The sequence below is a fragment of the Diorhabda carinulata genome, chromosome X, assembly GCF_026250575.1.
Source record: "Diorhabda carinulata isolate Delta chromosome X, icDioCari1.1, whole genome shotgun sequence".
NCBI classification, from domain to species: Eukaryota; Metazoa; Arthropoda; class Insecta; order Coleoptera; family Chrysomelidae; genus Diorhabda; species Diorhabda carinulata.
The window spans coordinates 11,406,534-11,424,787 of NC_079472.1; the positions used below are offsets into that span (position 1 = coordinate 11,406,534).

General features: G+C 32.0%; 2 protein-coding genes across 6 annotated transcripts in view; one reads left to right on the top strand and one right to left on the bottom strand.

Moving 5' to 3' along the window:
• Positions 1 to 6,119, bottom strand: part of LOC130902370 (uncharacterized) — a 66,498-nt gene extending 60,379 nt beyond the window's left edge. The window contains exon 1 of the mRNA XM_057814472.1: positions 5,668 to 6,119. Within this exon, the coding sequence (XP_057670455.1) occupies positions 5,668 to 5,932 (265 nt within the window). The 5' untranslated portion in view covers positions 5,933 to 6,119. The remainder of the gene's footprint in view (positions 1 to 5,667) is intronic.
• The window catches only part of LOC130902369 (D-beta-hydroxybutyrate dehydrogenase, mitochondrial), a 34,074-nt gene that overhangs the window by 13,902 nt on the left and 1,918 nt on the right, over positions 1 to 18,254 (top strand). For 2 of the 5 annotated variants that reach the window (XM_057814466.1, XM_057814467.1), the window contains exons 2-4: positions 15,166 to 15,494; positions 17,050 to 17,373; positions 17,800 to 18,195. In XM_057814466.1, coding sequence (XP_057670449.1) covers positions 15,174 to 15,494; positions 17,050 to 17,373; positions 17,800 to 18,195 — 1,041 coding nt within the window. In that variant the 5' untranslated portion in view covers positions 15,166 to 15,173. Of the gene's footprint in view, positions 1 to 9,127; positions 9,306 to 10,061; positions 10,177 to 15,165; positions 15,495 to 17,049; positions 17,374 to 17,799; positions 18,196 to 18,254 lie in introns of those variants that run through there. The other 3 variants (XM_057814469.1, XM_057814471.1, XM_057814470.1) reach the window with 3 other exon arrangements.

Genomic DNA, 18,254 nt, shown 5'->3' on the forward strand with positions numbered 1-18,254 from the left:
TTTTTCCGTTATTTGAGCTCAAATCTCTGCATAAATTTACTAAAAAGAAAAAATTGACTTTCAGTGACTCATAAGTTGCTGAGTATTATTAGAAAAATTTAATTTAAACTGACTAATTTCTTTGTTTTTTTATAAGCTTCAATTTTGATAAGAAAAATTTTTTCCAGAAAATGCGTAATTTTCGAGTTTTTCGTGAAAATGTTGGAAAACGTGTTTTTTCTATTTTCGTCATAACTCGCTTAATTTTCAAGCTAGACGGGTTTATAAAAGCTCATTTTAAAGGTCTGAAAAAATACTTCAAAAATGGTTATCACAATTTTTTTGGAAAATTGATCGTTTTTCCGTTATTTGAGCTCAAATCTCTGCATAAAATTACTAAAAAGAAAAAATTGACTTTCAGTGACTCGTAAGTTGCTGAGTATTATTTGAAAAATTTAATTTAAACTGACTAATTTCTTTGTTTTTTCATAAGCTTCAATTTTGATAAGAATAATTTTTTCCAGAAAATGCGTAATTTTCGAGTTTTTCATGAAAAACTGTTGGAAAACGTGTTTTTTCTATTTTCGTCATAACTCGCTTAATTTTCAAGCTAGACGGTTTTATAAAAGCTCATTTTAAAGGTCTGAAAAAATACTTCAAAAATGGTTATCACAATTTTTTTGGAAAATTGATCGTTTTTCCGTTATTTGAGCTCAAATCTGCATAAATTTACTAAAAAGAAAAAATTGACTTTCAATGACTCATAAGTTGCTGAGTATTATTTGAAAAATTTAATTTAAACTGACTAATTTCTTTGTTTTTTCATAAGCTTCTATTTTGATAAGAATAATTTTTTCCAGAAAATGCGTAATTTTCGAGTTTTTCATGAAAAACTGTTGGAAAACGTGTTTTTTCTATTTTCGTCATAACTCGCTTAATTTTCAAGCTAGACGGTTTTATAAAAGCTCATTTTAAAGGTCTGAAAAAGTACTTTTAAAATGGTTATCACAATTTTTTTGGAAAATTGATCGTTTTTCCGTTATTTGAGCTCAAATCTCTGCATAATTTTACTAAAAAGAAAAAATTGACTTTCAGTGACTCATAAGTTGCTGAGTATTATTTGAAAAATTTAATTTAAACTGACTAATTTCTTTTTTTTTCCATAAGCTTCAATTTTGATAAGAAAAATTTTTTCCAGAAAATGCGTAATTTTCGAGTTTTTCGTGAAAATGTTGGAAAACGTGTTTTTTCTATTTTCGTCATAACTCGCTTAATTTTCAAGCTAGACGGGTTTATAAAAGCTCATTTTAAAGGTCTGAAAAAATTCTTCAAAAATGGTTATCACAATTTTTTTGGAAAATTGATCGTTTTTCCGTTATTTGAGCTCAAACCTCTGCATAAAATTACTAAATAGAAAAAATTGACTTTCAGTGACTCATAAGTTGCTGAGTATTATTTGAAAAATTTAATTTAATCTGACTAATTTCTTTGTTTTTTCATAAGCTTCAATTTTGATAAGAATAATTTTTTCCAGAAAATGCGTAATTTTCGAGTTTTTCATGAAAAACTGTTGGAAAACGTGTTTTTTCTATTTTCGTCATAACTCGCTTAATTTTCAAGCTAGACGGTTTTATAAAAGCTCATTTTAAAGGTCTGAAAAAATACTTCAAAAATGGTTATCACAATTTTTTTGGAAAATTGATCGTTTTTCCGTTATTTGAGCTCAAATCTGCATAAATTTACTAAAAAGAAAAAATTGACTTTCAATGACTCATAAGTTGCTGAGTATTATTTGAAAAATTTAATTTAAACTGACTAATTTCTTTGTTTTTTCATAAGCTTCTATTTTGATAAGAATAATTTTTTCCAGAAAATGCGTAATTTTCGAGTTTTTCGTAAAAAAATGTTTAATCGCGAATAACTCAGAAATTATTGATTTAAATAAAAAACTTCATTCTACATTTTCTTCATCAAATTCAATTCTCTATAGATTCATGGGGTTATCTTGGAATTTTAAGGTCTTTAAAATTACGAGGTGATTTACTTGGTTCACTGTACTATATGATAGTACAGTTCCTCATAATTTTGGTTCTAGCAAGAGCTCGCAATAACTTTTTTGATGTAGTGTAGTAGCTATTTGTTAGAATTTCGAATGCCAGTCATATTTTCGCATTAATATAATAATATAAGCATTGTGAATTTTTATCTTCGCCCACGATCCAATTCGAATCTTCTTCGCTTTCTCGGCTAAAATTTAATTTCACAAACTCGGAAAGAAAATTCTCCAATCAAAAAACAAGCTCAACGCTTTCGGATGTACAGAAAAGAAAATCCGGAAATTAATAATCACAACTTTTAAAGTAGTAGGTTTCATGATGACGTAATAAACATAAAATTAATCTTCAGGTCGAATGATACAGAGTGGTACGGGAATTGATGCAAAAAACTCGAAAGGGAGTAGATGACGTGAAAACAATGGTGATATTTGAGTATATTTTCCAAATTATACATTCGAACAATATGAATTTTTAATGGATGATTACGTATGTCCACGTAGTGAGCCAGGGGCGGCTCATGCCCGATGGTTAACAGTTTATAACTTTTACAGGGACAACCTGTACGATCTAAAGATAACAATAATGAATTTTTCAATCGATTTTTTAACAAAAATGTACTCTTTGTTTAACTCCATAATATTTATGAATTAGGAGATATGAAGATTTTTAGATCGTTATAAATGCCAAGGAAATTGTTGCTATATTTTATTTATTCATCTCATTTTTGTAGATATTTGGACTTTTAATGTTTTAAAATCATATGAAATCTGTAAAATTTGCAGTGGAAAAAATTGTTGCCCCGAATTATCGATCTAAATTCGCTCTCAAAGGCAACGGCTACACTGATTTGTCTACAGACTACAGGTAGATATCGCATTCGGAATGTTTAACCTTTGATTCATGCATATTTTTTCATTTTGGAGACCCGTAAATTAATAGCCACACCTCGTATATCCACAAACTTTGATATGAATCCCATTTAAAATGTTATCCACATTATTTTCTTATACAGAGTGTCCCGGGATGCAAAAAATTCGGGAGTGCGTAGAAGACGTGAAAATAATGCTGTGATATAAAAAAAATTCCCATATGTCCACTCGTTTCTGAGTTATAGGCATTTAAAGTTGCGGAATCAGAATTTATTTTATTTTTAATTATATTTTCTAAATTATACTTTCGAACATTATGAATTTTTAATGGATGATTACGTAAATCCATGTATTTTGACGGATTAAATAATATACTTCTATCTGAAGACAGGGGCGGCTCACGCCCAATGGTTAACGGTCCGTAACCTTCACTAAATATAACAAAAATAAATTTTTCAATCGATTTTTCGTTTAATTCGATAATATTTATGGTTTAGGAGATATTAAGATTTTTAGATTGTTCTACATGCCAGGGAAATTGTTGCTAATTAACATCACATCAATAATTGTTGCTATTTAGTTGCTGAAACCGCGATTTTGTTGCTTAAGCCGTTCGCGAAAAATCGCTATTAATGCTAAATTCATATAAATCTAGCATAAAATTTCGATAAATCAATAAATATCGAGTCTAGTAGGCAACAAAAATTTGTTGCTGTAAGTAAGTACTACCGAAAATTAGAAAAAAAAGACGAATTTTTTATGCTAGCAGTAATTTTCTTGAAACATGCTAACTTGAACTCGACTTGTTGCGCGAAAAACAAAGAGAAGATTTAATTGCAACATTGAACAATGTTCAAATGAGCCTAAGGAATAAACAACAAAATGGAGACTGAAAATCGGCCGATCCTTTCGATCAGCAACAATTTTTTGAAGACATGCTACCTTGAAATTCACTTGTTGAACATCAAATTTTAAAGAAATTTATTTGCTACATTGAACAATGTTCAAATGAGTCTAAATAATAAGCAACACAATCGATTTTTAAATGTAGTCCTTTTGGAATGATTTTTAAAAGGCTCTACTGATCGATTTCAAAAACTCTTAACCTCAAAAAACCACTTCGATCGCCGACAGTCTGGTCGAAATTAGTTGATTTGTTTGCGAGTTATCATTGGACAAAGAAAAACGAAAATAAGTATTTTTTTCTAACGTTCCGCTAAGAAAATTGAAAATTTTCAAAAATATGGAAATTATTGATTTTAACCCGTTTTTTCCCTCAGATCTCGACGTTTTGAGGTCCTAGGAAGCTTCCCCGAATATTTCCGCGATGATATCCGTACGTCTGTACGTATGTGTGTGTGTATGTATGTATGTGAATCTCTTTTATAAATTTTGAATGACTCGAGCGATTCCATCGCGGTTGGAACTATTAGAAAGGGCTTATCCAAACTCAGTTTGAAGTACAATTTGAACCGATTCGGACCGGCAGATTTCAGGAATTCGAAAAAAAAAATTTCAAACGTGGTTTTTTCGAAATAACTTTTAAACTGCTTTATCGATCCATTACAAAAACTAATCAGCTCTTAACATAAAAAAACCACATCGATTGCCGCCAAGTTGGTCAAAATCGGTTGATTCGTTCGTGAGTTATTGTTGTCGAAAAAAAAACGAAAAACATGTTTTGCTGATCGAAAGAATCGGCCGATTTTCATTTTCTATTTTGTTGCTTATTCTTTAGGCTGTTGCTGTTTTTCGTGCAACAAGTCCAGTTCAAGTTAGCATGTTTCAAGAAAATTACTGCTAGCATAAAAAATTCGTCTTTTTATTCTAATTTTCGGTAGTACTTATTTGCAGCAACAAATTTTGTTCCCTAGTTGACTCGATATTTATTTATTTATCGAAATTTCATTCTAGATTTATATGAATTTAGTATTAATAGCGATTTTTCGCGAACGGCTTAAGCAACAAAACCGCGGTTTCAGCAACTAAATAGCAACAATTATTGATGTGATGTTAATTAGCGACAATTTCCTTGGCATGTACAACGATCTAAAAATCTTAATATCTCCTAAACCATAAATATTATCGAGTTAAACGAAAAATCTATTGAAAAATTTATTTTTGTTATATTTAGTAAAGGTTACGGATCGTTAACCATTGGGCGTGAGCCGCCCCTGTCTTCAGATAGAAGTATATTATTTAATCCGTCAAAATACATGGATTTACGTAATCATCCATTCAAAATTCATAATGTTCGAAAGTATAATTTAGAAAATATAATTAAAAATAAAATAAATTCTGATTCCGCAACTTTAAATGCCTATAACTCAGAAACGAGTGGACATATGGGAATTTTTTTTATATCACAGCATTATTTTCACGTCTTCTACGCACTCCCGAATTTTTTGCATCCCGGGACACTCTGTATAAGAAAATAATGTGGATAACATTTTAAATGGGATTCATATCAAAGTTTGTGGATATACGAGGTGTGGCTATTAATTTACGGGTCTCCAAAATGAAAAAATATGCATGAATCAAAGGTTAAACATTCCGAATGCGATATCTACCTGTAGTCTGTAGACAAATCAGTGTAGCCGTTGCCTTTGAGAGCGAATTTAGATCGATAATTCGAGGCAACAATTTTTTCCACTGCAAATTTTACATATTTCATATGAATTTAAATCATTACAACATATCTACAAAAATGAGAATGAAATGAGAAAATTTTTTGTGTCGAATACCTTGGAATATTATCTTACCTATTTGTGGCACGTCATATTGCCTTTGCCCCCTGGGAGACCTGAGCATCAGCTGTGAATTGACTGCATCTAAATGCTGCTGGAAGTCCCTGAGTTCGTCGGGAGGTGGGCGCGCTGCTGCGGCGTTCACCTGGTGCCTCTTCTGCCAAAACGGATGTGGCATTTGCCGCCTCAGGGTAGAGTCTTTATCGAAATGCATCGGTTGGCGCGGCGTGGCCACGGCCGCTACCCATAGGCCTGCCCACAAGGCCCACACTGCCCACATATCTTAATTCAAATTAAGTTACCGACATCTTAACACTTGTTGCTTTTCCTATTATTTCCTAGGGATACTAGCGGCGGCTCGCGGGCTACCCTCTCGCTTCTCCCCCGAGTTTTTGGCAGTTCAACTCGAGAGAGAATTTCTGTTTAATGTATTTGTGTGCGATCTAGACGGCTAGGAGGACGCGACTGAAGTTGGCGGCGGCAATGAATGTCGTAGTCGTGCAGTGGGCCGCCCACGCGGCACCGGCCCCGTCTCCCCACCACATCTCAATACTCGAAGCCGCCACCAACGAATCCTGCAGGACCGGAATCCCACGTTCACTTATATATATATATATATATATATATATATATATATATATATATATATATATATATATATATATATATATATATATATATAAATTCATAATTTCAAAATACATTTTAAATAATTCAATGTCATAAAATCTCTAAACTTCTTGTTTTAATCACCATTTAAACATAAATTCAACCTAAAAGCATACGAGGCACGGAGAAAAAATAATTTCTATATTTTCTACAAAAAAAATTCTGATTTACTTCAATCGGTACGTTGAGGTTTGAGGTTATGAGACTTTACGGTGAACTTGAATGTCTTTTAAGCGTGCCAGACTTTAACCTAGCAACAGTGTTGTCAAAAAAGACCTCGAACGTATGCTTCATATCTACCAAGAATGAAATGATAAAAAAAAGTTTATTTTCACAAAAATCTCCACAGCGACTCACTAAGAGATTGTCAAACAAAAACAAAACCTTCGAAATTGCTGAAATATTAGAGGAAATTTTCCGATGTAAGCTCAAATATGTGACAACCCTCGTATTCAATGTTGAGTAGTTGAAATAATTTTTTCGAAGTCAAGAGCCGCTACTGTTTATTAATATTGTTTCGGTGTAAATTTGTAAGCTTTTAACACTCGAATATATTTGATACGAGAACAACGTGACGCAGCAGTAGCAGAATTGACGATACGTTTTTCTTGACCTACTTTTCAACGAATCAAGGACAATAACATGACGAAAACTAAATCTGTCAAGAACTGTATAGGGATGATCTATGATAAATTCAATTCATATTTCAATAAATGACATTTAACATCCATAAATATTTGTTAATATACTATATCTAAGGTCAAGTGTTACATACACTGCAAAAAAAACTGAAATAATACATAAAAAATATAAATAAACCGATTTCAAACTGTACAAGCTTTATATATTATCGAAAATTAATATGAAATTGAATAATTTGTTACTTTTTATTCGAAATATATATTCACAATATTTATTTTTTTAAATTTCAAACTGTATATGCGAGAAATTCAGTTTCTTAGTGTAAAATCATGTAAATTTAATAATCAAATTTTAGGCAACATACAATACACGTGCGTTATGTGTGACGTCTCGTTAACAAAATAGGAAACAGCGCTATGTGAAAACTTCGACTTAATTAATTTTATGCACCACACAATACGAGTATGTAATGTGTTTAGTCTATATTTTATCAAATTTTTCATTTCCGCTAGAAAATAACAGATTAATAATGAAAACTACATTTTGTAGTTGAAAAGTTATTGAGATCATTTTGGTTGTTGACTAGTGGAATGTAGCGGGGGCGGACAACTGATTTAATGGTCCTTATAGCGCCGAATATCCCCGTTGCGTAGGACGGTGGTTAGTAAGGGAATTTCGAGTATTTTTTTCCTATTTAACCCAGTTTTCTATAAAATCGAACTTTTCTATTCGAAAAATTACTAAGTGTGGGTTTCTATTATATTCATAAAATGTATTTAGATGTAAAAATACCAGAGGAAAATATACAGGGTTGTCCGCTTATTAGAAACTAATTTTTTTAAAAACCCCCGTATATTCCATAGCTTTTTATTGAAATTTTTAATATTTCAAAGGTATTTGACTAATTAATTAATATTTTTTGATCAGTTTATTATAAAGTTACGGAAAATTGTGTAAATAATGAATATTGGCATAAAGATTTTTTTTTCTATAAGAAAAACTTTTAATTAACGATTTATCTCTTTGAAATGCTAATTAAACTTATACTCCTCCTTATATTTCAATTATTAGACTAAAGAATGCGATTTTTCCCGTTTTTTCCTTAAGGGCATTCTCGTAATTAAATACGTTTGTATATAAAAAAAGATACAGTAGAGAAGAAGCAGCAACAATATTAATATGTCCCTTCAACCCTGACCCTTGGAAATGTACCCTCTACCCTCCGTAGATGGTGACGGTAGTAGAGCTGCGTGCCGGTGCCGTCCCCATCGATCGGCCGCTCCCACTTTACCGTCACCACTGACGCCGAAGCCGTCTCCTCCGTCGACGTCGACCTACCTGTGGAATATCATCATAACGCACTGTTGCTTATAAAATAATCTTACCTGCAGAATGCGCTACCCTTTATTTCGCTTCCTCTATGCAACAATTGAGGAACATAAGGATAGAGCTATTTATGAGAAAGCAATTGATTCAACAAGTAATAAAAGGTTTATTTTTACCATTTATATCCTTTTCGAGAACGTCAATACAATAAAAATGACAAACACTTACTTAACAGAATCATATTGTGTACAGAATTTGATATTTTTAATTTAAAGGGTTGCATTTTTTTTTGGATTTTTGAAATTTTGTGCCCTACCTGACCCTTTAACTTGGTATAGAGGTTAATTTCTTCTACTTGTCATATGTTAAGCTATTCCTTCGCTTTGTCAGTTCTTATGACGGGTCACCCTGTAAAACTATATTATGACATATATATTTTATAAAAATATTTATTCTAATATTCATTTTCATCATAGTACTTCATTAAGACGAAAAATGGTCGATGTTAAATACATAAATTTCTATTTTTTCAAAAATTATTATATGGAAAATATTTTCGATATAAATGAGTCAACGAGTCGATTCACCTGACGTATAAAAACATTATGGCTGCAGTGAGTATAGCCGCAAACTGTCAAAGTTTACAAATAAAATTTTATGCGTCTCTTTGGGATCATATTTTTCCGAGATAATACGCGAAATAAACATTTCGAACTTCTATGAAAAATTTTATATCAAAATTAATAGTAATTTTGCTTTGTCTTCAATATTTTCAAACAAAAAAACTCCTCGTAGAAGTCATTAACATAATTTGATGTATGTAAAATGTGTTACCTATACACAGTGTCATATGTCATTACGATTTGGAGGGAAAACAATTCCTTCGCGCTTCAGTTCTAGACGAAGTATAAAAAAATTCATTTATACTTGTAAATCTAGAAGTTTCGTGTGCAAAATAATAAGTGTTTTATAAAAATCTATAACGTGCAAATGAAGTGGTACAGTTTTTTATATTGGTAAGTTTAATCATACAACAAAATTATGTTCTAAAATGAGGTTAGGTTTACTAAAAAGCATTAAAATATTTTTAATATGCAATGATTAAATTCCTTTTTTCAAATTATATCAATATAAAATTTAGTCAAGTTTTCAAAATGTAGTTTAAATATCTTTCCAATCTATGTGTAGTTTTTAATCTATTATATATAGAGAGATAATGTTTCCAAAATGTCTCTAATCGAAGTTTTTGAATTGAAAATATTTGCATTCTACTTCAATTTATAAAACCGAAAGGCTAATTACTTTAATTATCATTTCATCTCAAATTAATTCCTGAAAAATACCAATTTGTATCATTTCAAAGGCATTAATTAGTCGCTGTTGTCGCAATTTTATATTTGAAACCAATTAGCTTCTTGTTTCATGTTGTAAATTGTTTTTTTTTGAATTGCAGGTCTCTATTTAATGAACTTAATGATTTGTATACATTTTAATAAAAATAAACATAATTTCCAATAGAACATTCTTTTTTTTTATCATCCACTACGTTATTTCTACATATTTTGAGGTTAGTTCGGTGAACCACCATATTCTAAAAAAATATTTTTCGACAAATTATATATCGAAACGTTGTATGCACTTTTTTATTCAAATAATCAACGTCGAATTTAAAGGTATTCAGATATCTCGGGGTATTTGTGGTGTTTAATTTTAAATAGTGTAAGTAGGAGACATAATTTATGAATCCGACGCATAACTCGAATGTTTTAAAATAGACAGAGACCCGCGAATTGAGTTTTTGACACAGTCTCCCGGGTTTTTGCATTCGAGTAAGTGTTAAACTCCGTACTTTTCATTCTCGAATTTTTTGATTTATTAATAACGACCGTATGTTGCTTTGGTACTAATTCTACTAATTTTTATTGTTATTTATTTATTTCGTTGTAATATACAGGGAAAGATTTAAATTTTTAATAAATTTATTAGTTAGAATGCTAATTTATATGAAAAACACCAATCCAATAGTAATCGTACTCGTAATAATATAACTATAATAAAAAAAATATACAGGGTGTACTAATTTAGTTGTATAACGTCATCTTTAATAACAATATAGATTAAAATAGTTGTGTTCAGTCTTATATCATTTTAAACTGTATTATATGGGCAGTTTGTTTCAAGGTGTCTTTTTTTCTACTTAAATTGAAATTTCTCGCCATTTTAAGTCGACAATAAAATTTCCACATGAAATTGCCAGTAAAAATTTTAACGTCAATATAAAAACCGTGAAATTTTGTTTTGACTATTAGGATATTAGATTAAAGCCGGCACAATTAGTCGGTTTAATGGGAATAAATATAATAAAATTGGACCGAGACCAAAAATTTTATTTTTAATTTTCAAAAAAATAAGTTTGATCAATTTACAAGATAATGTTTTTCATTTTGAAAGGATTCTAGTCACGAAACGAAAATAATTAATAGATTTCTAAAGGTCCTGATATAGGATTCGTTTCCTCTGCTTGGATTGGGATAAATAAATTGCTAGATAAGGGTAGTATTTCGAAGCAGATTAATTCTGTCATGATTTTTTGCCCATCTTATAGTTTGCGTGATATTCATTCCATAAAACTCTCCCCCACTCTCTACATGCGTCAAAATTTTATGTTTTTCAACCCACAGCAACCACTTTATTTTTCATTTGACAAGTACCCATAGTAGATCCCCAGATTATTGATCTGGGCTGCTATCTCTGGTCCAATGAATCATCGATCACGTTTATTGATCAAAACAGTACGTTTATCTTAAGTAGTTTTGGTTAGCTCATTAAAACCGTCTCCCACTCTTCATGTGTCCAATTTTCATGTTCTTCAGTCCTCTGCAACCTCTTAATTTCAATTTGGCATTTCAAAAGAAGGTTTCTTCACTGCAACCCTTCCAAAAACTCCAGATTCTATCAATCTTCTATTCACTTGAGAAGTACCCAAAGGCAGATCCCCAGATTATTGATCTGAGCTGCTATCTCTGGTCCAATGAGTCATCGATCACGTTTATTGATCAATACAGTACGTTTATCTTCAGCAGTTGTAGCTTTAGAGGCTCCTGGCACGTATTTTATCTCCAAGCTCAAAGGAAGAGCTTCAACCGATGGTTTCTTGGTTTTAACCATTTTAAAACTTACAAGTCTGAATTTGCGAGAACGAAAACAATTCGTATACGAATTTCACAAGATATCTTGGTCCAAAAGCACGTTCCTGCGTCTCACAGGACTAAACTACAATTATAAACACCTAAAAAATAATAATCAAATAAATCAGTTCTTACAAGTTTCAACTTGTTGTATTGACAGATAAAATTTAAACGTACCCTCGTATAAAGTAAATATATACGGGACACTAATAATCTTTGTTTATAAGACACCGTTTGGCTTTATACCCTTAGTATGAAATAGAAATCTATTGAAGTGTGTTATTTTGAAATTTAATGGAATGGATTAAGGAGTGCGCTGGAAGTTTGAACTGCAGACCATTTAGGTCTATAGGTTTGCTTTTTATCTCAATTTCTAGACGTTTCTCTTCGTAAGGCCTTCTTCCACTACTTTCCTCCATCGTTTTCTTGGTCTACCTCTTTCCCTCTTGCCCCCTGGGTTCTTCCATGGACTACCTCTTTCCCTTTTGCCCTCTAGGTTCTTCCATGGGCTGCCTCTTGCCATCTGGGATCTTCCATGGGCTGCCTCTTGCCTTCTGGGATCTTCCTTGGTCTTTCTCTTGCCCTCTGGGATCTTTCATGCAATTCGTTTTAAGAGTTTGTCTTCGTTCAAAGTGACCTAGCCATTGTAACCTTTTGTCTTTATAAGCACTCTGATTGTTGACCAACAATTCTTCTTAATCTTTCTTTCTCCCAGATTTCCAATTTCTGTTTAGTTTCATTCGTCATTACCCAGATTTCACAGGCGTAGGTTTCAAAATTGTTTTATGAATTCGAACATTCGTCAATCCGTATAACTTTTTTGATGTTAATATCCTTCTAAGGCTGCCTGCTCAGCTGTTACTTTGGTGGCAATTCTTATTTCGATTTCCTTTTCTTCTTGGCATTTATTACCTGGTGATACACCCAAATAGATGAAATTTTCTACTTCCTCGAGTCCTATTTGCCTCCCATAACGTTTATGTATCTTTGAAATTGTTTTTTGTCTTGCTTCCACATTCATTCTTCGTTCTGTCATTATTGACGTGTAGGTCTATCTCTTCTGCTTTATTCATCATCGGCATAAGCTAAACATTGATGACGTTCTTAATTAGATAGATAGAATAAGATTAAATAGTACCTTGTCTTAATCCTTGTTGTGTTGATTTCGTTCATTTCTCGTAATATTTGGATCAACTTTTTTCCGTTCACTCTATCATAAGCTCTTTTGAAATCAACAAAAAGTATCTGTGCACGTATCCCGTATTCATAAAAGGCAGTTTTCAGCTGTTCTATCATGAAAATTTGGTCGGATGTTCCTTTGCCTTTTCTAAATCCTCCTCGGTACTCTCCTAATAATTTTTTCCAATATTCTTTTCAAAATTGATGCTGATGTTTTGTATGTGACGTCTAGCAATTCCTCTATAATTTTCGCACAATGTTTCGTCTGCCTTTCTGGCATTTTCCCTGCTTTCCAAATCTGATAAAGTAAATTGATTATTTCTTCTTTAAACTGTCCACCGCCGTGTTTTTGTTTTTTTTTTTAATCCATTAACTCCTGGACTTTTATTGTTTTTCACCTTATTTATTAGTTCTCCAACTTCTCTGTTCGAAGTTTTCTTCATTTGCTATTTCTTCGATTGCATTTTCGTTTCTTTCATTTTCTATATCAAATATTTCTTCAAAATATTCTTACCATCTTCTTCATTGTCTTTTATATAAGTCATTTTTGCTATCTTTAGATTGTACAGGTTGTCCTTGTAAAAGTTACGGATTTTAACTATTTCGCAACTTTAAATGCCTATAACTCAGAAACGTATGAGCATTTTTTTCTGGCGGCATCATTTTCACGTCATCTATTCCCTCCCGAATTGTTTGCACCCTTTATATGTGGTAGTACTTTTGGATTGTTTTCTTATGTCTTCAAAACCTTCTGGTTTGTTTTTATTTTTTGTTTTCTCCATTTTTTCATCCTAATTTGTTCTTACCTTCATATTAAATAAGAAGAGATAAGATCAGGGAATAGCCAGTAGTCACTGGGGGGCAGATCTGCACTATACGGTGGATGAGGAAGCCATTCGAAGTGCAATTCCTCCAATTCAAACATCGTTGCCATCGACTTGTGAATCGGTGCATTGTCTTGATGAAACAGTCGTTTTTTCCTTGATTTTTTCGTTCAATCGACCCAACAACTCTTTGCAGTATTCTCTTTGGATTATCTCTCCATTTTGGAGATAATTGGTGAGCAATATTACATGGGTATCCCAAAATACTGAAGCCATAACGTTCCCAACTGACTGTTGTGCCTTTGGACGTGATTCACTGGTTGCAGTCCACTCAGATGGTGATCGTTTTGATTCCGGAGTGAATTGATAGATCCATGTTTCATCCATTGTCACAAATACCACTCCAATTAAACATATGGTTATTTTAGATGGAGCAGAGTCCGGATAACATCAAGAAGCAATGATAAATTAACACACGAAATTATTTTGATTACATTTTTTGAAATCTCATACAAAGTTTGTGGAAAATTGGTACTTCATAAACGTCATATGGATTTGACAATGGCAGCGACATCTGCGTATCAATCATAGGACTTAATTGAGTGATGTAATACTCTACAATATCTCGATCGATTTTATAATGTATTTTTTACGCACCCTGTAGATTTTGATAACTAAAGTTCACGTAGATATTGAATCCAGAATACTTTGACATTTTGCCAAGTCGTGGGATTCTCGGTTTTGTTGTTTCTTTTATATTAAATAAATTCGATTTGAAAAACATACCAGATTTCCAAACAATGTAAATAAATTTAGTTTACCCTAAGGTAATAAACCCGATAATTTAAATGTAGTATAAAAAAACATTCCACATCGAAATGCATAAATATCGTTATATCCAAACGTAAAAAAAATATTCTAAATACAATTTGTAGTCCATATACTAAATTCTCATTGCCCCTCGTATTACTGTTTATGTAGCTTATCACAGAATTATAGTGCTTTTCCATTAGACAAATCTAGTAATAACATGTTGCCAAGTCTATTTATTTATCTTGAATTAGGTATTAGCATAAATTCCATTGTAAACAAATTTCGAGCTCCATTCCAGGAAGTGTAAATTCAAATGTACGTGTATTCGTGTCTCATATGAAATTAGCATCAACATATAGATTAATCTGGATTAATAATCACCTACGTGACCAAGAAATGGAAAATAGAGTGCAAATAACATAATTCTGGGTGTTAATTATCGTACAAATTTTGTATGTTAATTGTGTCACGTCATTTTATATTTTAATATACACTCATATATTTAGTTTAAGTTCGGTCCTGTTCGTTTTTTGTAATATTTGATCATTATCCTTTTATTCGCTATAAACTTCAAAAGAATTTTTTTGTCACAACAATATAATTTTCAATAATATTAATCTGGCATCACTGTTGTTTGTTGAAATCATCGCCATCTGGAATTTTGGTTAAACTCAATAGGAACGTTCATTTGTGAGGAGCGTTCTTAAATATAAAACATTTTGATATTACGTAAATATTTTGTTATTTATATATCCGGCAACACTGTTGTTGTCTCGTAAAATCAATTTACGTCATCTTATATTTCAGTTAAACCCATCAGGAGCGTTCCTTTGTGAGGAGCGTTCGTAAATATCTTTTCATATATTTTTCAGCTACAATCATGAGTGGACCATTCAAAAGAAGATCTTCTATAAAGACCTTGCCGGCTATGAGTCTACCGGTGGATTCGATGAGAAGAGCGTCGATTCGAAGAACTTCGATAGCTTTGGGTCAGCAAAGTGGAAAAACCGCCGGACAACAGGAAGTCCCGTGGGATATTCTCGATAGGTGTTTATTACCTGTCATTTTTTGTCACGCGACAGCCGTACTCGTTAGTAACGCCTTGAACGTGTTAAAAATATGGGAAGTTACGACTTTTACGTTGTTTATATGGTTTACAATTGTTACTATAGGAGCCGTACTATTCTATCACAATCTGAAGGTATGTAAACTTTGGAAAATAAGACATGTATTTTAATCACTCCCTGTATACACAACTTCGTTTAGAGCAAGTTAAATTGGCGAGACTATGAACTAATTGACAAATTGACGTTATTTCCTATCAGTGAGGGTATATCAAGCTCATAATGTCGATTTTACAACCCAGCAGAGAATAATTAACGTTGCATTAAATAGGGGTTAGTTTAGGAATTTATTGTGTCTCGATCGGTATTTTATTTTATTGTATAACACGTATTTGACCTAAGGATCTTACGTTTTACAAATTCCAATTTCACCAAAGCAGTTTTCTTAGTGTATAAAACTTTATGTCATTGACAAGTATCCAAGAAAATACTTCACTTTAACGTATTTTAATAATTGAATTTTTCCGATGAAAATTTTCTTTTTCCAAGTTCTTTAATGTCATTATATAACAAAAAAATAAATTATTCAAATTCAATTGAATATAAATTGTCTTTTGAATATATTGAAACTCATTTGACCAAAAACATCGTTAGCACATTTTACTAAAGAAAAAGAGTATTGGAGAGAGGAATCGTAAGTGGAACAGAGATGCAGCATAAGAACAATTGAAAAGCGTGCATTTCTTTATTATAGCAGTAGGCTGTTTTATGACGCATTAGAAAACCGGGTTGCCAAACTTCTTATTGTAAAAACGAAACGTTGTTAATTAAATTTTAAACAATTAGATAGCGTTTTAGCATTTTTTTTCGAAGAAAAAATCGAATTTTTGTGTTGCAAAAGTTGTTTTTGTTATATACAAGTAAATTATGCAACGAATAATGATTTTATCAACACGCGTTCGACATTATTTTTGAATTAAACTAGTTATGAAACAAATAAACAACGTGTAAATTCGAAAATACAATCGGATGTTTACCTATCAACAGGTAAATACGTATTTTTTATTCGTAAATGCGACATAGATATATTATTTTTAGAAATGAAAAAATTCCATTAATTCGATGGAAAATAATATTTAATGAATATATAATAAATATGAAACACGTTTTATAAAGAAAAAAACTTCAGAATATCAAAATTAAATTGTTTAGAATGAAAATAGTATTTTTATCAAAAACAAGTATAACCGGCATCACTGCTGAGTCAATAACACTATTGATAATCTTAAGAAGCCATCTTTGATAAAAAGTTGTTTGTTATATTTCCCCCATAGACAAACTAGGATTGATTAGCGGTTTCAATATTTAATATTAACGATGGTTAATTAATTAATTGGTACATCAATAATTTGATATAAAAAATTTTATAGATTTTTCATTAAAAAGAAAAGGTTATTCACAATTTTTATCAGATATTCTGATAATTGTATTAGAAATGAATAAATCGAATAGGCAACGTCATTATGTTTATGAAAATCCCTCTACGGTCATTTATAATCTATGTATAAACGATATATATGTCAAATAAGAAAATCTAAATAGAGATGATAGAAAAATAACAGTTATTTGAATCAATATATAAATATTTTATTTCGATATAAGTATATGGTATGATTATTAATTATCGTACAGGTAACAGCAGCAGGTAAAGCGGTTTTAATAACCGGCTGCGATTCTAGAGTAGGTAGCGCCCTAGCTCGACAGCTCGACGAACAAGGTTTCACAGTTTTCGCGGGATTTCAAAACGCGTCGACTAGCTCGGCGGCGGAGGAATTAAAAGAAGTATGTTCCGGTAGATTACACGTGCTACAACTAGATGTCGCATCGGAAACACAAATTTTAGCCGCCTCCCTTTACGCCGTCGAACATTTACCAGACGGAGCTCCGGGGCTTTGGGCCGTCGTTCATGCGCAATCGTGGGTAGCGTTAGGGGAGATCGAATGGATTCCACCACAGGTAAGGTTAGATATACATATATAACATTTATTCCACCAAAAAAAAAAATTTTTTTTCGATAGTTTTATATTTCGAAATTATTTTTTTATTTTTATGTGTTTATATATAATTTTGGTTACGAAAATTTTTGTTTACGTAATTATAGAATTGAGTGGATACGGTCAGTGTTACATTTAATGATGCCGCCGCCTATTAAATTTTTTCAAAAATAAATTTAGTACATACGTCACGAAATATATTAGTCAACAACTTGCAACTCTATTTTGAGATCATTATTACGGGATATATTCAAAAAAAACTTTAAAAAACGTTATTTTTGGTTTATTATAAAAATACGTGATAAATTCCAATACAAAAAATAATTATTATTCTATGGAAACGATCTTTGTTATATTATACCTGTCATCTGTCAAATGTCACTCTTAGGTGATCAAGAAAGCGACCGATATTAATTTTATCGGCCCGACGCGTGTCACCCAGATCATGTTACCTTTAGTACGGCGCGCCAAAGGACGCATCGTCATGGTTACTTCCGGTTTATGCAGAGTCTCGTCGCCGGTTCGAGGTATACATTGCGGATTATTGGCGGCGCTGGAATCCCAAGCCGAATGTTTGAGAAAAGAACTGAAAAGTAGAGGTGTGGACGTGGTGGTGGTGGCACCTGGTGAACTAACTTCCGGTTCGTCTTGGTTATCCGACCAGCATATAATCGATCAAGCGAAAGACATGTGGAAACAGCTCGGACAGGAACAAAAAAGCGAATACGGGGAACATTATTTCGAGACTGCTTTGAGGAGTTTGGAAAAACACACCAAAGCGCAAGTGAGTACATTAGCGTGTAGATGGCGCTCTCTAGGTATCTGGTTCCGTTGGATGTTAAT